At 39.3% G+C, this 20,158-nt stretch overlaps 1 protein-coding gene across 2 annotated transcripts in view; it reads left to right on the forward strand.

Moving 5' to 3' along the window:
• Positions 1-2,403: 2,403 nt before the first annotated feature.
• Positions 2,404-20,158, forward strand: part of PTAR1 (protein prenyltransferase alpha subunit repeat containing 1) — a 31,503-nt gene continuing 13,748 nt past the window's right edge. The window contains exons 1-3 of one of the 2 annotated variants that reach the window (XM_087716000.1): positions 2,404-2,601; positions 12,801-12,970; positions 17,487-17,553. In XM_087716000.1, the coding sequence (XP_087572126.1) occupies positions 2,516-2,601; positions 12,801-12,970; positions 17,487-17,553 (323 nt within the window). In that variant the 5' untranslated portion in view covers positions 2,404-2,515. The remainder of the gene's footprint in view (positions 2,602-12,800; positions 12,971-17,486; positions 17,554-20,158) is intronic. The other variant, XM_014052231.2, reaches the window with a different exon arrangement.

Below are 20,158 nucleotides of genomic sequence, written 5' to 3' on the forward strand. Positions count from 1 at the left end.
CTCCCCGCCTTGGAAATCTGGCTGGTCCTAACCTGGTTAGGCTTTAGTAAAGCACTGAAGACCTGGCTAGTCCCCCAGATGTTGAGGCCTGGAATGAAATGAAATCTGAGAATTATGTTTTTGTACACTGGGATTACTGTTTTGACACTGGCCATTATGGTTTAAGACTCTTAAATCACTGTTGAGAGATGAGCATCTTATTAAATCATATAAATAAATAAAGGTTCATCTCATTGCTGAATTGCTAAACCTAGTCCTGTTGAAATCACAGGTATGCAAATGAATGACAAGAAAAACCTAGCTGAAATTAAGAGTTTTGTTTAAGTCAATTTAAGATTGTGAAGGAGAAACTTTCAAGTATTTAAGAATTATCCCTCAAATATGATAACAAACAAAGGAAGAAAAAGATAACAGTTGGCTTATAACCACAACTGGACCCCAACTTGTTTCCATTGCTAAACAAGACAGTTAAGTGAGCTTTGCCCTGATTTATGACATTTCTTGCCACAAGTGAATCAGTATAGTTGTTAGGTTAGTAACATGAGTGTTAAGTGAATCTGGCTTCCCCATTGACTTTGTTTGTAAGGTCGTAACAGGTGATCACTTGACCCCAAGGCACTGCAACCATCATAAATTCAAGCCATGTATGTAAAGAAGGAGGATTTGTATGTTTGTGGCGCAGTGGTTAAATGCAGCACTGCAGGCTACTTCAGCTGACTGCAGTTCAGCAGTTCGGCTGTTCAAATCTCACCGGCTCAGGGTTGACTCAGCCTTCCATCCTTCCGAGGTGGGTAAAATGAGGACCCAGATTGTTGTTGGGGGCAATATGCTGACTCTGTAAACCGCTTAGAGAGGACTGAAAGCTCTATGAAGCGGTATATAAGTCTAACTGCTAACTGCTATTGTTTTGAAAATAATTTTTTTATTTAAAAAAAAGTGCCACAATTTCCTTGCACGCTTACCTGAAAGTAAGCCTCACTGACTTTATTTTATGTATTTATTTCATCAAGCATGAATTAGATAACATATAAGTATAAACATTGATTATTTATTTATTTATTTGTCAACAAGTACAAGGAAACAAGTATGAAAACACATGAAAAAAATGGCACAAATAAATAGATATAAATACGCAAAACATAGCCATATACACATTAAAACAGTACGTTTAAATGGGGACAGTAGGACAGGGCCCTTAGGCATGCCCTCTTAGGAACCTCTTAAGATACATGTAAGATCCACTGTAGACAGTTTAAGGTAAAGGGTATGAGGGTTAGAGGAACTAACAACGGGATCAGGTAAGGTGTTTAAGATAAAGGGTATGAGGGTTAGAGGAACTAACAACGGGATCAGGTAAGGTGTTGAAGGTAAAGGGTATGAGGGTTAGAGGAACTAACAACGGGATCAGGTAAGGTGTTCAACACATTTATCTTTTTCTTCACGTTATCTTTTTCTTCCTTTGTTAAGGTTGACTCAGCCTTCCATCCCTCCGAGGTGGGTGAAATGAGGACCCAGACTGTGGGGGCAATTTGCTGACACAATTTGCTAAAAATCTGTAAACCGCTGAAAGCCCTATGAAGCGGTATATAAGTGTAATTAATACAATAATACAATTTACTACTCTATTGCTGAAATCGTTTTTCCTGCAATCAAGATTAGAACGGATTACATTTAGTTTGTATCTATTGATAGCCCTTGTGTTATTGCAGTTGAGGTAAAAGTAGTCATTAGCAGGTAGGACATTATGGCAGATTATCTTGTACAGTAAGCTCAGGTCGGAACTTATTATGATTATGAATATATGACATGAATACACATTTTATTGTAAAATAAAATTCTAAAACAATTATTTTATTGTAAAATAAAATTGTAAGTAAGCCTCAGCGGGATTTGTTGCCAAGTAAACAATTTTGGCACTGATACTAACTACTGAGTAAAACTGAACAGGAGTCACTTCTCAGTGAATGGAGTCCAATTCCATCCATATTCGTTCAATGTATTTTTGAAGAAAGGGGCTAAAACCTTAGAGACCCTGAGGACCAGTAGCGTCAGAACTGGTATAATTATATCGTTTTATACTTGATTAAAAAACTGCAATCCGTGACTTTTAAAACACGAATAATTAACTTTAAAATATCTGAAGGATTCCCCATCCTAAAAACAACCTCGTGGAGAAAGTATAGCGCGGAGCGCGGAAGGAAAGCGGGACGGCGGGTGGAACCGTTGTTCCCCTGCTTGAGAACGGGGCCACCGACCCTTCAGAGCATCCACTCCCTCCCACATCCTTTTTTCTATTTCTTGTTTGTCCAGCGCCACGGCGACCAGGTCGGGCGAAAGGAGGAGGCGGTCCTTCCTCGTCGGTTTATTCATTTCGCCGAGCTCCGCGCTCCGCCTCGGCGAGGCCTCTGACCCGGATGCGCTTTGCTTTTCCTCGGCCTTCCTATGCGGGACGGCGGCGGCGGCAGCGAGGGCGCTGCTACCGGTCGTAAGTTACGGTGGCGGCAGCAGCCCGAAGATGGCCGAGTCCCCGGAGGAGGTGGCCGTGCTGGTGCAGCGGGTGGTGAAGGACATCAACAGCGCCTTCAAGCGCAATCCGCACATGTGAGTCAAAGGAGAGCGAGGGCGGGCGGGCACTCGGCGAAGGAACGCGGGACGCGCCGTCTCGCCCCGCGGCTCCCTTTTTAACGCTTTGCTTCGCCTTGAGGAGGAGGAGGCTGCAGCCCCCTTGCCTCTCCTGGACGGGGAGGCCTTGCGGGGCTCGGCTGGGTTGTCTGGGAGTGCACCGAGGGGACGAGGCCGGGTTAAAAAAACAAAACAAAACACTCCCTTCCTTCTCTCTCTTTTCGAGAGGCGCCGAGTGGAGGGGGGCGAGTTGAACTTCTATGGCTGGACGAGAGAGTAACTTCAAAGTAGAGGCTGAAGGTGGAGGACGAGCTTTGAAGTTCCCGGGGATCTTGTCCGTTTACGGAATGGAACTCGTGGTCTTTGCATGTGTTTAGACGAGGGCGTGTATTATATATGTATATATAACCCGGGGTTCAGTGGAACGGCTGGGGAGACGTCGGGTCTGCCGGAGAGGAAAAGTTGAACATGGGAATCGGTGGATTTGTTACTGGCTAACTTTGAAAGTTTGCCTGTCCGCGCTGTGGTTTAGGGAAGATAATGTTGCTTTTTCATTTTTCAAAGGGGATGGTAAGACTTTCCGTTCCAAGCTCTTCATCTTAAACTCCAACGTTCTCAGCTAAATTCCAAAGAATCATCTTGTTTCTTAAGGTGTCTCCCGGGATGTTCCATAGGTTAATGGTCACCACGGTGTCTATTTTTAACATCGCTGTTCGCTCTAGTTTTGCAATAGTCCCTTCTAAATAGGATTTGATGTTCACTCAGTACTTTCAGACCATTCCTCGGTCCCAGAATCGAAGAAATTGGGAGATTAGGATGAAAGCGAAGAGAAGGAAGCTGCTAGTTTCAGAGTTTTTCCCAGGAGTGGGATGTTCCAAAATGCTCCAGGTTTGTGGCTGGTGCATGCATTTGTGAGAACTCGCCTTCCAAAACAAGATGCAATATGTGTCCATAACAAGAAGACCATCATCCTGTTTTAGAATACAGTGTACGTGTTTGAAAATGCATCTATTACCACTCAGATTGACCTGTTCCAGGTGAAAAATTATTCAAGTAACAAAGAGCCTATTTTGAATATACTTAAAATAATATATCGTTAGTGAAAATACCTTGTTGATATGTGCTGCCTTACAGGTCAAAATTTTAAAGGTTATATCCCACACCCTGTTTTTGATGTTTTTGAGTTCTTGAATCCCGTCAACTGCCTGGAGAACACATTTTCTTGGCAATATTTTTTGGAAGTGGTTTGCCTGTTTCCTAGGACTCAGAATTCCCCAGCCAACCTTGGCAATTGCTTCAAATATGTGTTTCATTTCCCTTTTATCTCCCTTAATGTTGCCAAATATTGTAAATATTCTAGTCCTTTATCTTCTTGCACATATGCCCAAAGTATGTGACTTTCTCTTTTCTGATCATCCATTTGTGGGAGCAGTCAGTCCTTACTTGGGCTGGGATCATTATATTGATTCTTACAATCCACATCACTTGTAGTGATATTTGTCCAGATCATAATTCAGAGAAGTACATTTTCTTCCTGGTTCTTTATCTTCCGTTTTCACAGCTGTCTTTTAACACTAGACAAGATGCTACTATAACTATTCTAATATTAGTTTTCATGAGAATATCCATATCGTTTATGCATTTGCCTAAGTTTACCATTGCCACCTTCTCCAGATTTTTACTCTCTTCTCCAGGACACTATTCAATTTTATCTCTTCTGGGATGAAGAAAACAAAACCATCTATATTGTCTTCACTTCTTCACTGTTAACTGTGAGTTCACTGAGCATGATAGTTGACATTATCTTTGGCTTTTAATAATAACACAGGTTTTTCAATTTGCATTTTTGTTTCACAATGTGCTACTTTGAACTTTTTCACATAACTCTTCTTTACATTCAGCTAATATTGCCTGAATATTTCATATTTCTCCTGTGTGCTGCTTAGAGAGTCCAAGCATGAGTTAAATACAGTCTATCTGTCCTAGGACTGAGTAGATTTTTCCTTAACCACGCCTCCTTTGCCTCATTGAGGTCAGTTTAAAAACTCAATCCGCCCGTTAGGACTAAATTTGGGGAGATCCTCAGTTTTAAATCAGATAGACTGGAGTCTCCAAATAGAACACAGTGAATTTAGACTTTTTAATTTTTGTATAGATTGTCGCACAGCATAGATTAGGCTTTATAGGAAGATTCAGTTGATTCCAAACCTGGTGAGGTGGCTGTCAGGGCTCCTTGGAGCTGCCGTCACAAGCAGCATGTGGCGTAGTGGAGGTGCTTGTCTGGCGGCTGCCGGCAAGCACTGGGGCGGCAGGATGCTTCCTGTCCGTTTAACAGCCGCATTTGTTTCCCTTTATAAACTCTGGTTGCTCTTTTAGAGCTCCGGAGGTGTTGGCAATTTCTCCTCAGCCCAACAAGTGTGACGGCCATTTTGAAAGAGTTTTGCACACTTTCTGAAGCTGCAAAGGGAGACGTTCGGCTCAAAAAGCGGCGGCGTGTGGCAGTAGCCATTTTAAGTGCCTTTTCTTGCCGAATCATTGTCGGAAGACTCAAAAACCACCGTGTCTTTGCGCTAAAGCCCCTCAGCCACAGATCGCTGCCAGGGAGACTCTGACCTTGTCCGGGGTGCCGGCAAGGTCTACCTCCCTGCAGCACAGTCAGGGACCCACTGAGTGCGGCCTTAGGAGTTGTGGCTACTTAGGTCACTCCCCTATAACTGTTGATCTGCAGGCATAGCGGATCCTGCCGGCCTACTCTTGGTGCCACGTTACTGCTACAGCCTCTTCTCTCCATTGGAGGACGACCTATTGATCTGCAAGTCTCCATGGCAGACAGAGGTTTGGAGGCGCAGGAGGAGATGGCAGGGCCCTCCATCACAAGGGGGGAAGGGATGGAAAGGCACCATAGGGAAGGAATCCCAGGGACCCTCAGGCAGTAAAATCACCCCCAGGGAGGATTCCAGGAGGCACAAGCCCGTTGCAAAACTGCAGAGAAAGCAAGAGGGCAGACCAGATCACCCGAGCAGAGGGCTCCCTTGCCTGACTCGTTTATTAATCAGATGAGGGAGGCAGAACCGGATGTCCTCAGGGAGATAGCTCCCCATCGATGGTAGAGGAGGTGTTACGGGATTCTTCACCTGAGGCCTCCTGGGGATACCCTGACTCCCCTAGTTCTTCCATTCAGGAGCCCTTTCAATATTTCTCCCCCCAGGAGGAGGACACACGTTCGAGCAGGGCTAAAGGCAGGTCTACACCTTCTAGGGCTCGGCCTAAAGAAGACAAGGGCCCTGCCTTGTCTGCAGAGATAAGGGAAGTCATTGTCATAGCCATCTCGCAGGGTATAGCTGAGGGTATCCGCCAGAAGGATGCTCGAGCCTCTGGTTCTTCCAAGTCATGGCCACACACAGGACAGAGACCGTGCCCTGGCTTCTCCTGGCACCTCAATTGCCACGGAGGGATCTGTCTCAGAGGAGGAGGAGGGATTTGAGTTATCGGAGAATGAGGACCTTCCTCCCGATAAACCCGTCTTCACCGGCCGGGATGTATTTAAACCATCCCTATTCAAGGTCATCCTCCACAAGGCTAAGGCCTCGACTGAGTTAGGAGCCAAGCCCAACGATAAGGCCATTCCCTCTACCTCTCAGGACCCCAAGGAGGGTCTATTTAAGGAGAATGCCCAATTCAGGAACTGATTCCGGTTCCTGATCTTTTTATGGACGTTGTCCAATGCCAGTGGGCACAGCCAGGTACCCTGGCCAACCTGAGTGTGGGAGATAAAGACTAGAATGGACAGCATCTTGAAATTGCCGGAAGTAGATGCTCCAGTAATTTCATTAACTTCTAATTCAGCTCTGCAGGTGGACCTTCTAGAACAGTGTTTCTCAATCTTGGCAACTTTAAGTCCTGTGGACTTCAACTCCCAGAATTCCCCAGCCAGCGAGAGCTGGCTGGGGGATTCTGGGAGTTGAAGTCCACAGGACTTAAAGTCGCCAAGGTTGAGAAACACTATTCTAAAAGGTCTTAAGCTGGAGGATAAGAGGTAGGAGAAAGCCTGTCATAAAATGCATCAGGTGGCCGCCTAGGCAATCAGGGCATCCACCTCAGCATCCTTCTTTACCAGGGTCTCGCTTTTCTGGCTGTTCCAACTTAGATCTAAACCTCCTTTGGAAGGGTTTTGATGGCGACATGACATTAGCAAAATTATCACTGCTGTATAGTATGCAGCCGACGCTTTGCTGAACGCGGCTAAGTTCGCTTCTCAAGCGTTGGAGTCCAATGTGACTCCACCCCACCTTTTTCCCCAAGGTGAACTCTCACTTCCACACAGCCCAGGAAGTGAACCTCCCAAGCTTTTGCCATAGATCTACGCAGCCCAGGGAGCGTACCTGGCATAAGTTAGACGTTAGGCAAGCTGTTCGCATTTATGTTAGGAGGACTAAGGAATTTAGATGCTCCAAGTCATTTTTTGTGTCATTTCAGCCCGGGTCGCTGGGCTGCAAGGCCTCATATTCTGCCATTGGACGTTGGTTACAGGCCTGCATCAAGGGCAGGGCTGTGCCAGGTCGGGTGATGGCACACTCCACAAGGAGTGCTGCCACTATAGTAGCGTGGATGACCCAAGCGTTCATCATTGACATTTGTAGAGAGCTACGTTGGCGTCCCCTACTGCATTCATTAAAAATTACAGAATTGACACCTTTGCCTCAGCCAAAGCCTCCTTTGGAAGACGTGTTTTGCAGAAAGTTGTCTCGGCTCTGGACAATTTGGACAATAACTCTTCCCTCCCTGGGACACAATAGCTTGGGTATATCCCATGCTTGGACTCTCCAAGCAGTACACAGGATAATGACCATTGGCTTAACTGAACAGTCGTTCTCTGGGCGCTGCGGGAGAGTCCAAACCCGCCCAGGGTTTAACTAAGTGTCCAAGAATCCTTGTCACACGTCCTGCAGCGGATAAGACCTTGGTTTTTAAACTGACCTCAATGAGGCAAAGAAGGCATGGTTAAGGAAAAATCTACTCAGTCCTAGATTGTATTTAACCCATGCTTGGATTCTCCCGCAGTGCACAGAGAACGACCCTTCAGGTAAGCCAATGGTCATTCTCCACATTTCCTTCTTACAGTACTGTAGCATCTTGTTTATTTTATTGTGCTTCAGAAAAATAATAATGTGTTCTGTCACTTTCATTAATCTTATCCCATTTATTTTCTAGCATAATCTGGACAATTAAAAGCCTTACACCAGTCAGTGAAGCCAAGGTGAACCTTCTGAAATTGTTTTATCCTTCCATTAACCCTGATTTGTTTATTAGAGCTTATACCGTCACTTCAGTTAGAAAGTGTGCATTTACTTGTTTCTCTACAATAAGAAAGTTAAATAATGCCAGCCTCTTATTTCCTTCTGCCTTTTCTGAAACCTTTCTGTTGATTTGGCTTCATGCATAGCAATTGTATATTCTTCTTTAAAAGTTCTTAACCAATCTTTCTTTGCATGAGTTGATCCCTGAGCATAGTGTCTTTTTACAAATGTTTCTATCACTCTGCAGTGCTATTTGTACAGGATTTTGGTATAGTCTTCCCATTTTCTTTTAAACTTGGTTGGCTCTATTAGATCTTTCTCATGTTTACTCTTGAGTGCCCTAATTTAACTGTCCATTGCCGCTGGTTTTTCTGATCTTTTTTCCACTTTTTGTTGTAATTGATTTAATCCTTCCTGCTTGATTCTGAAAGTCTGTCTTTACTTAGTCATTACTTAGTTAGCCTTACTGCCCAAAACTTTCATTTTCCATTTGGTCATTTTTACAATTTGGGAGTTTTTCCTGCTTCATTTTTCAGTGTCTTATACTTTTCATGTACATCTTCAAGTTCTTTTTCATACAGAAGTATATGAGTATGTTCCTCACATTGAGCTAACATTCTGACTGCCTACTAGCTTCAACTATATCAATACAGTTTGTTATGGGATAATAAAGAACTGGTTTGTTATTAGGTTTAGGTTTATTAGATTTATATGCCGCCCTTCTCCCAAGGACTCAGGGCAGCGTACAACATTAAAAGAAACACATAATACAAAAGTTAAAAAAATTAAATAGAATATCCCAAACCCAATTAAAATTGACAATGACATTTTTTTAAAAAAATCGAATTAAAATTAACAGTGATCAATAATTTGTTTTGTTTTGTTCAGGCCAGGCTGGCTTGCTGGAAAAGCCAACTTTTTAGGGCGCGTCGGAAGGACCGGAGGTCAGGGATTATACGAAGCTCCGGCAGCAGCTCATCCAAAGGGAAGGCACTCCCATATTGCCTCCTTTTGGATTGAGGTTGTGCTATAAACAATAATTAAGTAAATGTATTTAAATAAATTATATCCAGTAGCATTTCTAATCAGAAAGAAAAATGTTTCCAGTATAGGCATTGGACAATATTTATCTTTTTCTCTTCAGGCAACTGCTGTACATGTTTTTAATTGCTTTTACAATTACTTGGCTTAAGAAAACTAAATAAGCATTATTGTGTGGAAAAAGCCAAATCAACTTTATTGAGTGGAATGCATATGTGTGTATTGAACTTTTGAAGCATCCATACAGCCCATCCTAGTATTCCAAATCAGAATATGTTATGCAGAGAAGAGAAACAGGACAGGAAATGACATACCAAAGTAATTAAAAGCCATGAAATGAGATGAACTTCTCCATACCTTTCTATCTTGGCTAATCATCCTTGCTTCTGACATGTTTGTTTTGTATTTTAAAGAACAACTCATTTTTCCCCATCTGATTCATTTAATCTTGTTAATCTTTCCCTTCGTCTTATCATATTTAATCTTCCTTAATACATCAGTTCCTTATTTATATGCTCTATATGACCAAACTACTGTACCTCAATATATTTCTTTAAATACTGGATATTCAGTATTGTATTCAGTTCATATTCACTCAGCATCCATTCATTTTACCATTCTCTTCAGTAATGTACTCCTGTAATCAGTTGTCTTTTATTTTTCTTCTGATATAGGTGATCCTTTTGTTTAAATTTATAAGCTTCCTTATAGGTAGAAACATACAATTGTTTTCACTTGTTTCAATATGCATATTTTAGTATAAACTTTCTGCAAAATTTCTTCCCTGTATAAGGAAAGAACAACCATCTTTCTTCATTTTCATCTTGTTTACTTGCAGCCTTACAGTTGTTCAGTGTTCTTCTATAATACTTATGAGTTTTTAGCATGTCTCTCTGATGGCAGTGCCTTAGTTAGGCCATTTCACCAACTTCCAAAACAAAATGTTTCGTATTTTTACTGCCTCTCACCTTAACTGCTGCTTACTCTCTCTGACTATATTCTTAGTAACTATGTCTTTCTTCATTTGCATATTATACAATATCTTTCCACATGTTTTTGCAGCAATCATTCTCCATTTCATAACCCTATCAAACATTTCACAACTATGGACTATTAAAATCTCATTTAATTTATGTGTTTTGAATCAATGTAACTAAAATCTGCTAACTTAAAAAGTGGGTAAATATACCAGGATCCACTATTTCTGTGGACTTGTAATTTCCACTATATTCAGACCAATTTTATTTTAAAGTTGTGACCATTGCAACATCTTGATGATTTCTGCCGATTTCCATAAGAAAAATCATTGGGGAACCTGGCAGGAAGTTAAAAGTTGTTCCTGCTTCTACTGTGTTTTTTTTTTGCTCGTTGTTATTCTGTTTATTTCTTATTTCTTTAGGTAAGTAAATATTGACTAGTTATTGAAATTGTACCCCACAGTAATTGTTTTTCTATTTATGATTCATGCTCTTTGTAAATGATCATGGACCATCCAGTATTGAGGTTAAAAAATATGGTCTGCTTAAAGTATAATGTTCAGTCTGGTCCCCTCAAATTTCACTGCCTTTCTCTCAAAGGATGACCCAACAGGTTACAGGATTGTCTGGAATTTTCCATTAGCATTGTATCCTCACTTCTAGAGTATAGTGTGTGGGTTTTTTCTTTTTTTTTATTTTTCTTTTGATATCTCTCTTGGTCGTTTTAAAGCTTGGTTTTGTCATTGGGCTTTAGAACCTGGATTTGTGATAGAGCTAAACAGTGTGTTGATTATTTTTGATGGGTTTTCATAGATCTCAGCTGTGGATTGTGTTGGATGGATTTTTTAAACATTGTTCTTATACTTAGCGGGTTTTGCATTTTGCTTTTTCATACTGGTGTTTTTTAATTGCTCTGAGCTGCTCAGAATCACATAGTTGAGAAGGACAGCTCTGTACATTGAAATAATAAATACTGTATATTCTTGTGGATAAGCTGACCCTTATTAAATGTTTAACCAAAATATGAAAAATGGGCTGCCCTGGATAACCCAATCTTGACATTTTTGTATGTTTTAATTTTCACAATTGGCTTATGCATGGGTGGCACATTTTCCATGCTGTTGTGATTTTAAAAAGTTATTGTATCTGTAGATGGGCTTATACAAAAGTGTATACAGGATACATGGGTACTTTTAAAAGGTAAAGGAAAAATCTAGCATATATATTCACAGCTAGGCTCATCCATAGATAAATCAAACCCAACTTTGGGGGTGCATTTTACCACCTAAAACTCTCATAATCAATGGTGGGATTCAAAAAATTTTGCTACCGGTTCTGTGGGCATGGCTTGGTGGGCATGGCATATCTTGGTGGGCATGGCTTGTGGGCATGGCTGGGGAAGGATACTGTTAAATCTCCATTCCCACCCAACTCCAGGGGAAGGTTACTGTAAAATCCCCATTTCATCCCAATCAGCTGGGACCCAGGAGGCAGAGAATAGATGGGAGTGAGGCAATTCAGAGGTGGTATTTACCGGTTGTCCAAACTATGCAAAATTCCTGCTACTGGTTCTCCAGAACTGGTCAGAATCTGCTAAATACCACCTCTGCTCACAATACAGTATACAGTAAATAAAATTTCAGATTTCCCTTTGATAATTTATTGAGTGAGTCTCAGTAAATAGTTTTCTCTTTGCCATAAGGAGAATAGGAGGATAAAATGAGTTAGAAATTATATATGCCAGGTGATTTTTGAAAGGTTAGAATAAAAATACATTTAATTAAAAATAACTGTTCCATTGTTATGATTTTTTAAAAATTCCTAAGCAGAGTTTTCAAATTCTGGCATTTAAATTGTCATTTTTCTTTTGAAATAAATGAAGTAATCATCAAAACAACCAAATAATAGCAATTAAACTGCATAGAATCTGAGAAATTTCCATGCGTAATGAACTGGATAATGGGCTTTGTCATAATACTACATAAAACACTGAAATAAGTTATCAGGATGTAAATGCTATTTATTCAGTGAGAATATTTGAAAAGAAAAATGCCTAGGATTTACAAAATGAGTTAGTGACTGGTGAGTCTGCATTCATTTCTCATTTCTGCCAATTTTCTATGCAGTTTTAGGGAAGTTTTTATTTGCTTTTCTAGTATAATCGTATTCTCTTTCCAAGGCATATTTAGAACACAATAAAGCTTTTTTATTACTGTATTTACAACATTTTAGAGTTTCCATTAAATATATATACAATTACAGCTTTATGATCCTCTAAACACTTGCCATAAATCTGTCCTGTAAAATCAACATATATAAGATAGTACTATTAATTACATAAGAAGAAAAATTTAAATTGGTTACTTCATTGGAAGAAAAACAAATTAGTTAGGCAGAATGAAGTGGATAGAGCCATGGGTAGCATTAGCGTTAACATTAGATCCTCCTATGCTGTGTAGCACTTTGGGCCACAAGGCATCTCCAGCATTTTCAGTCTTGGTGAGTTCTGCAGCGTCTTTTCATATGATGTTTAGAGTTCAGCTCTTCCATGAATGTTCACTATGTATTTCAAGGGTGTCCCTTTGATGGTCATTTGGCATCGGTGTGTGTGTGTGTTCCATATCATTGCCATCTGTGGAGATTCGATGGTTCTCCCTGCAGAGAATTTGACCTGCAAGTTGGTGTCTTCTGCGTGTGACAATGTTATTTAGTTTGCAAGATAAATTCTTTTGGAACACTTTTTTGTTAATAAGTTAGATTAGAGTCATGGGTGGGATGGCAAAAGTTTAGTTAAAAATGCAAAAAATGGCAACAACTGATAAAAGGAAGATATAGTTAATCTACTTTTTATTATTATTTTAAGAGATGAAATTGGATTAATCCCCTGCCCTGAAGCCAGATATAATCGAAGTCCAATAGTTCTGGTTGAAAACAAACTTGGAGTGGAAAGCTGGTGTGTCAAATTTCTTTTGCCCTATGTCCATAACAAACTTCTTCACTACAAACTAAGAAAGCAGTGGCTCAACAAAGAAGGTAAGTTACTTCGTAAAGTACAAAATATTGCTGTCATAAAAGCTTTTCCCAGCTCATATATGTTATATCACCCATACCTTCTATAATACTCATCTAATCATTCCCAGCTATCCTCAGACGAATATTTCTGAATTCTCAACAAATTTGCAATCAAAAGCATGATTGCACGATTAATATTGCACATAGTTGAACCCTTTTTTTATGCTGAAAAGAATCAATGGAATAATCCAGAGGCCTTTTAGCATATGATTAGCTCATCAGTACTCTAGGCCGTCCCTTGTGTACATGATTATTGGAAACAGCGCTGCAGCTGAAGAAATAGCAGTAATGATCTTGTAAAGCAACTAGAATTTAAATATTTTGAAAATTGTTTTGAAAATTGGCAGGGCAGGAACCTAACGCATTTCCTGTGAACCAGCTCCAGGTAATCGTTGACTTGCAACCATTTGTTTAATGACCATTCATGGTTATAGAGGCATTGAAAAAAGTTATTTACAACCAGTCTTCACCCTTAGAACGATTGCAGCTTCCCCATAGTCCTGTGATCAAAATTAGGGCACTTTGTGATTGATATGTACTGAGGATGGTTGCTGTGTTCCAGGGTCATGTGCCTAAGTACCGTATTTTTCGGAGTATAAGACGCACCGAAGTCTAAGATGCAGCAAGGTTTTGAAAAGGAAAATTTAAAAAAAAAAGTTTTTGCCCTCTGCAAACCTCCCCCAAATGCCCTATTTTTTCACGAAAGCCGTCCCCTTTTTTTAAAAAAGGGCATGAATATCCCTTAGGAGGCTTGTAGAGTGCTCCTGGGGAATGGGGTGGGGCAAAAATGAGTAAAAAACGGCCCATTTTTTGTGAAAACAGGCCCATTTTTAATCAATAAAAGTGTATGGATAACCTTTAGGAAGCTTATAGAGTGCTGCTGGGGGCTGGGTGGCAAAAAACATTTTTCGCCCATTTCTGCCCTCCCCAGCCCCCAGGAGCTCTCTGAAAGCCTTCTAAAAGCTATGCACAGCCATTTTGGGGAAGAGGTGGAGTTTTGGGAGGCAAAAAATGCTGTACTCAGTGTATAAGATGCACCCAGATTTTCAGCCTCTTTTTTGAGGGAAAAAAGTGTGTCTTATACTCCGAAAAATAGCAATAGCAATAGCAGTAGACTTATATACCGCTTCATAGGCCTTCCAGGCCTCTCTAAGCGGTTTACAGAGAGTCAGCATATTGCCCCCAACAATCTGGGTCCTCATTTTACCCACCTCGGAAGGATGGAAGGCTGAGTCAACCCTGAGCCGGTGAGATTTGAACCGCTGACCTGCTGATCTAGCAGTAGCCTGCAGTGCTGCATTTAACCACTGCGCCACCTTGGCTCTTGGTACCGAAAAATACGGTACCTTTTCCACCACCCTCCCTGGAAAGGAGCCTGGAATGGACGTCCAGCAATAGTGTTTTGAGAGGCTATACTACATCCTCCTCCATGGCTAATGGGACCACCCCTCCCATAGAGAAGGAGATACCAGCATATGCATCCCATCACAGATCACCTCCTAGGCAGCCTGAACACACCTGTGTCTTCCTATTTTAAAGGGCTGTGTTTACTTGACCAGTCTTTTTAAGAGATGAACAATACATTTGTTGGAATTCCAATTCCTTTTTGGGTTTCATGTCAAGATGGATTGGATATATTCTTTTTTTTTACTCAGTCAGAATAAAATAACAGTCCTTTGTTTTAACAGTTCTTCGTTGGACCATTTTCTCAAGAGCACAAGATAATACTGGTGATATGTTTCTAGGCCAGTCCACAGTGAAAGGGATCTAATCAAGCTTCTCTCCTTGAGATGAGGAAGGTCACTTGCCTAGTGAGGGGGGTGGAGGGAGTTTGAAGCGAATAAGTGCTTGCCAAAAGAACTTCAACTGATTTATATGAACCATTCATAGCAGCAGAGGATCATTATGCTTTATGTAAACAGCCACCCTCTCTCAAGGGTTTTTTTTCCTACCAAGTTGAAATAGAGTATTCCCAGAGAATAGAGACAATTGGGGAATAACCACTATTTTACTACATTAGAAGCAAGGGAAGATAAAATTAGAAATTCCAGTCTGCCCATTTCAAGGAGAAGAAAATAAGCCTCTGAGTTCCCATCCCTCATTTTAATTTCTACTGTCAGCAAGAAAGTGATAATAATGATGTCTAAGGGACTACTTGCCTTTTAATGCCTAATTTGTTGCTGGAAACATTTGTCATCCCAGTTGGCAAGAGTGCAGAAGCCTTAGCTAATAAAGAATAAAGAAATGGCCTAAATGATAGATAGTCTTTTTCCTAAATCCCCTCTCCCCCTCCATAGAGCCACCCCGCAAATTTAATGAGCAGAGCTACAGAGAGGGAGGAACATTTCTTTCTTTTTAATGCAAATTGAGGAAATCGAGATGATTTTTAGCCTTGATTTTCATAATAATAGTTTAAATAGATTTAATTTTATATTGACTTTAATCTATTTAAATAGAAATGCTAGTAAAATTTATAAATACAGACTTATCACTATTTTTATTGCTTTTTTGCATTTTATCTCGTGCTGATTAAATTAAAAGTGTCATATATTATCGCTTCTTGTAGTATTGAAAGATAACATGCTGTTACTGCTGTGATACCGTATATACAGTGTATCAAATGACAGGCTTCATGGGCCAATCAAAATATTTTTTCAGAGAAATTGTTCCTGTACTTAGGAATGTACAAAGGTCACGCATCAAATGAGTAAGAAACTGTTTAGAATAAAATGGTAACCAATTCATACATTTAATGTAATTTAATATTAAATTCTCTGGCAGGGGTCTCCAACCTCCAGGCCACAGCTCACTTGAACCTTTCAGAACTGGGCCTCAGAAGTGGTGGGCGATTGTGTGTGTGCATCTCCAGTTGCTTGAGCAGCAGGCATTGCATGCATGTGCACTCCATTTGAGTGAGTGGCAGGCACACATACTTGCTGATTGCGCAAATGGACCTATGCGTGCTTGCCCGCCACATGCAGGGAACATTCCCTCCTGCCATTCCACAAAGCTGGGGAACTCTGTCTCTGAGGCCTGACTTTTGGTGTAATCTGTATATTTATGTTGACATATATATTTGTTGCACCAAATATCATTGTACAAATTACATGCATTAATGTAATAAAAACAGAATGGATGCTGTATTTTTTCCAGTACTATAAATTGCTTGCTGACATTTATAATAAGAATCTAAATTAAAATATTAAAGACCCCCTGTAGTTGTGCTCAAACCTTGCCTGACTCTATGAACACATCATCTAACTTTCCTTAAAAATCTAAGAGTAAACCATAAATAGACCTATGAAGATTATTGTTAGAAGCCTGACTAATTGATTCTTGTGAAGATAAAATGAAATAGAAATACTTTACTGACGAATTGCCTCTAGAAGTTTGTTTTATGTAAATTTCCTTTTGCTGCATACCTTCTAATAAGAAACATTTCTTTGAAATCATCTGCTAAAATATCATTTCACAGCTATAGGTTGTTTTCATACTGATTCTGACAATTTCAAATTGCAATGAAGCCAAAGTTATATTTGAAATTATTCAGGTCATTTTTTACATTTTTTTAACTCAAAGAAGCCAGTATTAAAGTGCCACCTGCACAATAGTAGATGTTTCCATGATAAAGTAAAACTTTCCTTTTTTTTAACAGAATTTTCTCTTGTCTTTGCCATTGCATCCCATAACATGCCTTATATTTTTCCTTAATGTGTAACCTCTAAACTGCATTGTGTTTTGTTTGTTTTCTTTTGTCACTTTCTATACCATCAATTCCTTTTCTTGTCTGTTCCTCCTGCTCTCTCTTTTACTGTTTCCAAAAGTCTCCATGCAGTGCCATATTTCTTTTTCTTTCTCTTTGTTCCTTCCTTTCTCTCTCTCTCTCCCCCCCTCCCTCCCCCCCCCTCTCTTTGTCTTTTAGTTTGCTGTTTTCATAGTGCACTTGCATCTCAAAGGTATTGAGTTGTATAATACAAGAAAAGCTGTTTACATGGTGGGGAAGCTTTTAAGTTTCAACTGGACAAGAATAATATTTTCCCTCTTTCCTTTTAATGTGATTTTGATGGGCTTTGGCTCTATTTCATGTGAAACTAATTCATTAAGTGCATCATTTATTGTATTGCTAACATAATGTCTGATGTTTCTGTTTACAATCAGAATGGAGAACCAAATTTAATCTCCAAAATATTGCTGAACTCTTAACTCCCAATATCATTAGCCATTTGAGATGTTTTTATACACAATGTTTGGTACATAATTTTGGATAAATGTTCCACATCTCACACAAATTGAAAGGGTTTGAAAGAAGGCAAAAGAATCTCATCAACATTACACAAACAGAAATAACAGAGCAAGTATCACACATAAAGTCTAATGCTAAAAATGCTTTGAAAATAACATTAGACTTTATGTGTGATACACCATAAATGTATATATGCCTTTGATAAAATATTTAAATTTCTTTATCTCTGTTTAGAGTTGATAGATATCACATGTACCTTGTTGTTGCTGAACCCAGATTTCACCACTGCATGGAATGTAAGGTAAGATTAGTAAATCAGATATAAAGACTTCTGCTGATAGCCTCATGTTTTAGACTATGATTTCATGGACTCCTTTCTTCTCTAAGTTCATACAAATTTATGAGTAATCATATATATTACAGAGAATCTTATTTCATGTAGCAATAGCACTTAGACTTATATACCTCTTTACAGTGCTTTACCGCCGTCTCTAAGCGGTTTACAGAGTCAGCTTATTGCCCCCAACAATTTGGTTCCTCATTTTACCCACCTTGGACGGCTGAGTCAAGCTTGAGCCTGGTAGGATTTGAACTGCCAAATTGCAGGCAGCTAGCTGGCAGGCAGCAGAACTGAACTCTAACCACTGCACCATCAAAGCTCATAATGATGTATAATGATTTTAAATCAGTATATCTGTTCAACTGGGTGTAATAAAATGTGAATTTATATATGGATATTGTGCAAAATTGCATTTTATTTATCAACATTTTTAAAGTGCCTTTTGAATATAAAACTCTCAAGGCAATATGCAAAGCAAATTGTCAGCCCTGCTAGATAGGCCAGATTGGGAAATCAACTCCACTGGAAAGCTAAAAATACTTTTATAACTATAACTATAAGAATAAACTCTTGCAAGTCTGATTGTGCTTACCTTGTAGCCCTCCTCCTTAAACTTTGGTGAATTTGAGAAACATCTGCCTGAGTCACTTCCAAATCCTGCCTCCTTGTTCTCATGCAAACACAAATTTATACATTTGTGAAACTATTTTTTCAAAAACTATTTAGAAACTATTACATAAAACTGATGATGTTCAATTGTACATTGATATCCCAGGTCAAACTAGATGTGATATATAGATCAGGGGTCTCCAACCTTGGCAACTTTAAGACTTGTGGACTTCAACTCCCAGAGTTCCTCAGCCAACTAGCTGAGGAACTCTGGGAGTTGAAGTCCACAAGTCTTAAAGTTGCCAAGGTTGGAGACACCTGATATAGATTGGAAGATATAAATCTAGGGCTAAAAGTCTCAATAAGTAGAAACAAACTCAGACTTAATCCTAGCAAATTGAGTTATTGTTTCTTCAAAAATATTTTGGTTCTGACATGGTGCTTGCATTAGGATTGCAATCCCTCTGCAAGAGCAGGTTCTCTTGGACCCAATAGCAGGTTGGGAAGCCTTGGACCTGCTAAGGCTAGTGTGCCAGTTGTTGCCCTTTTTGGATGCCATGTGGGTCAATGATTTTTGTCTTTATAACCCAAAAGATTAGATTATCATTAGCATGCTCTACATGGAGCTGTTGAAAATGACTTTGGAAGCTATAGATAGTACAAAAGGTAGCAGACAAGTAGCTATCCTAAAATGTTTTACATCTCCAGTATAAATAAAAACCTAACATCTATCCTTTCAAGTATATTTTTGGGGAGTCCAGTACACCCTAAATATAACATTTTCATGAATCAATCTTGGTCTCAAATCTGTAGATTTTTAAGAACGTGAAGCCATTAATGGGACTTACAAGAAATCCCAGTTCTTTAGGCCACATTTTGAAATATCCCAGAATTGTCTATTTTTAAATTAGTCTTGAGTTTTTGGTAGAGATATATTAAAGGTTGGGAAGAGATGCTGAATAATCTGTCCAGTGAAAGATGAACACGGCATGAAGGCAGAACACAATAATTAAATGAATGAAAAGATTGAATCTGAATCCTGCAACATTGGCTTTTGCAACATTTTGTAATAAAACAACTCAATGATGGATTAAATACATGCTTTCTTGCTAAGTCTTCAGGTTTGATCTGTAATCACTACTTTAAATTCTGATCACTACTGTGAGTACAGATACTGCATTTTCTGTTCACCTTCTAAGAGGTTATTAAATTTCATTTATTGCTGTATTATATTTTATTTTTGTATGCTAATTAAGACTAATAAAAGGGTAAAATTGTGTTTTAAGGGGTAATCATTTTTACTGAGAAATGGGAAATAATCAAAACTTCTATATTATAAATCATTCTGTTTCATGTTCTACTGAAGTAGATTGATGAAATATATTGTAAAAATGTCATTTTTTACATCTTAGTTTAATTTTAGTTTTGTAATTTGGGGGTGTCAGTTTTTAAATAATTTGTAAATAGTGATTAATGTTATTTATATAAGCCTGAATTATTTATTCAACTAGTTGAAAAATTGCATACAGACACATCAGAAATTGAACTCTATGTTGTGAATGGATCTAGGAGATTATATGCCAGTTGTCAGGCGTAGATGCATCCTCTTGCAAATGTATTGTATGGATGCTATGTTGCCAGATTCATTTATTTCTACATTTTAATATATGGAAGAATATAGAAAACAGTGATAACCTGAAGCAGCTCTAATTAAGAAACAGGTAATTAGTGAAAAGAACAAGAGACCACTGAGAGCTCAATGGAAGATGTTTCCATTAATTTAATGCATTCATTTGAACCCACATTTGCTTCTTGAAGATGGAAGATGGAAATAGCCATTGCATCATATTTTCCTAAACAGCAAAAATAATGCAAGTAGGACAAAATAAGAAGCATCACTCCCTGTCACATCCTTCACTGAGGGTTTTACCCAAGATGTACCTCTTTCTAAATGTTA

Source organism: Thamnophis sirtalis, unplaced genomic scaffold, assembly GCF_051295495.1.
Source record: "Thamnophis sirtalis isolate CommonGarterSnake01/CBP01778 unplaced genomic scaffold, rThaSir2_p1.2 scaffold_5, whole genome shotgun sequence".
NCBI lineage: Eukaryota > Metazoa > Chordata > Lepidosauria > Squamata > Natricidae > Thamnophis > Thamnophis sirtalis.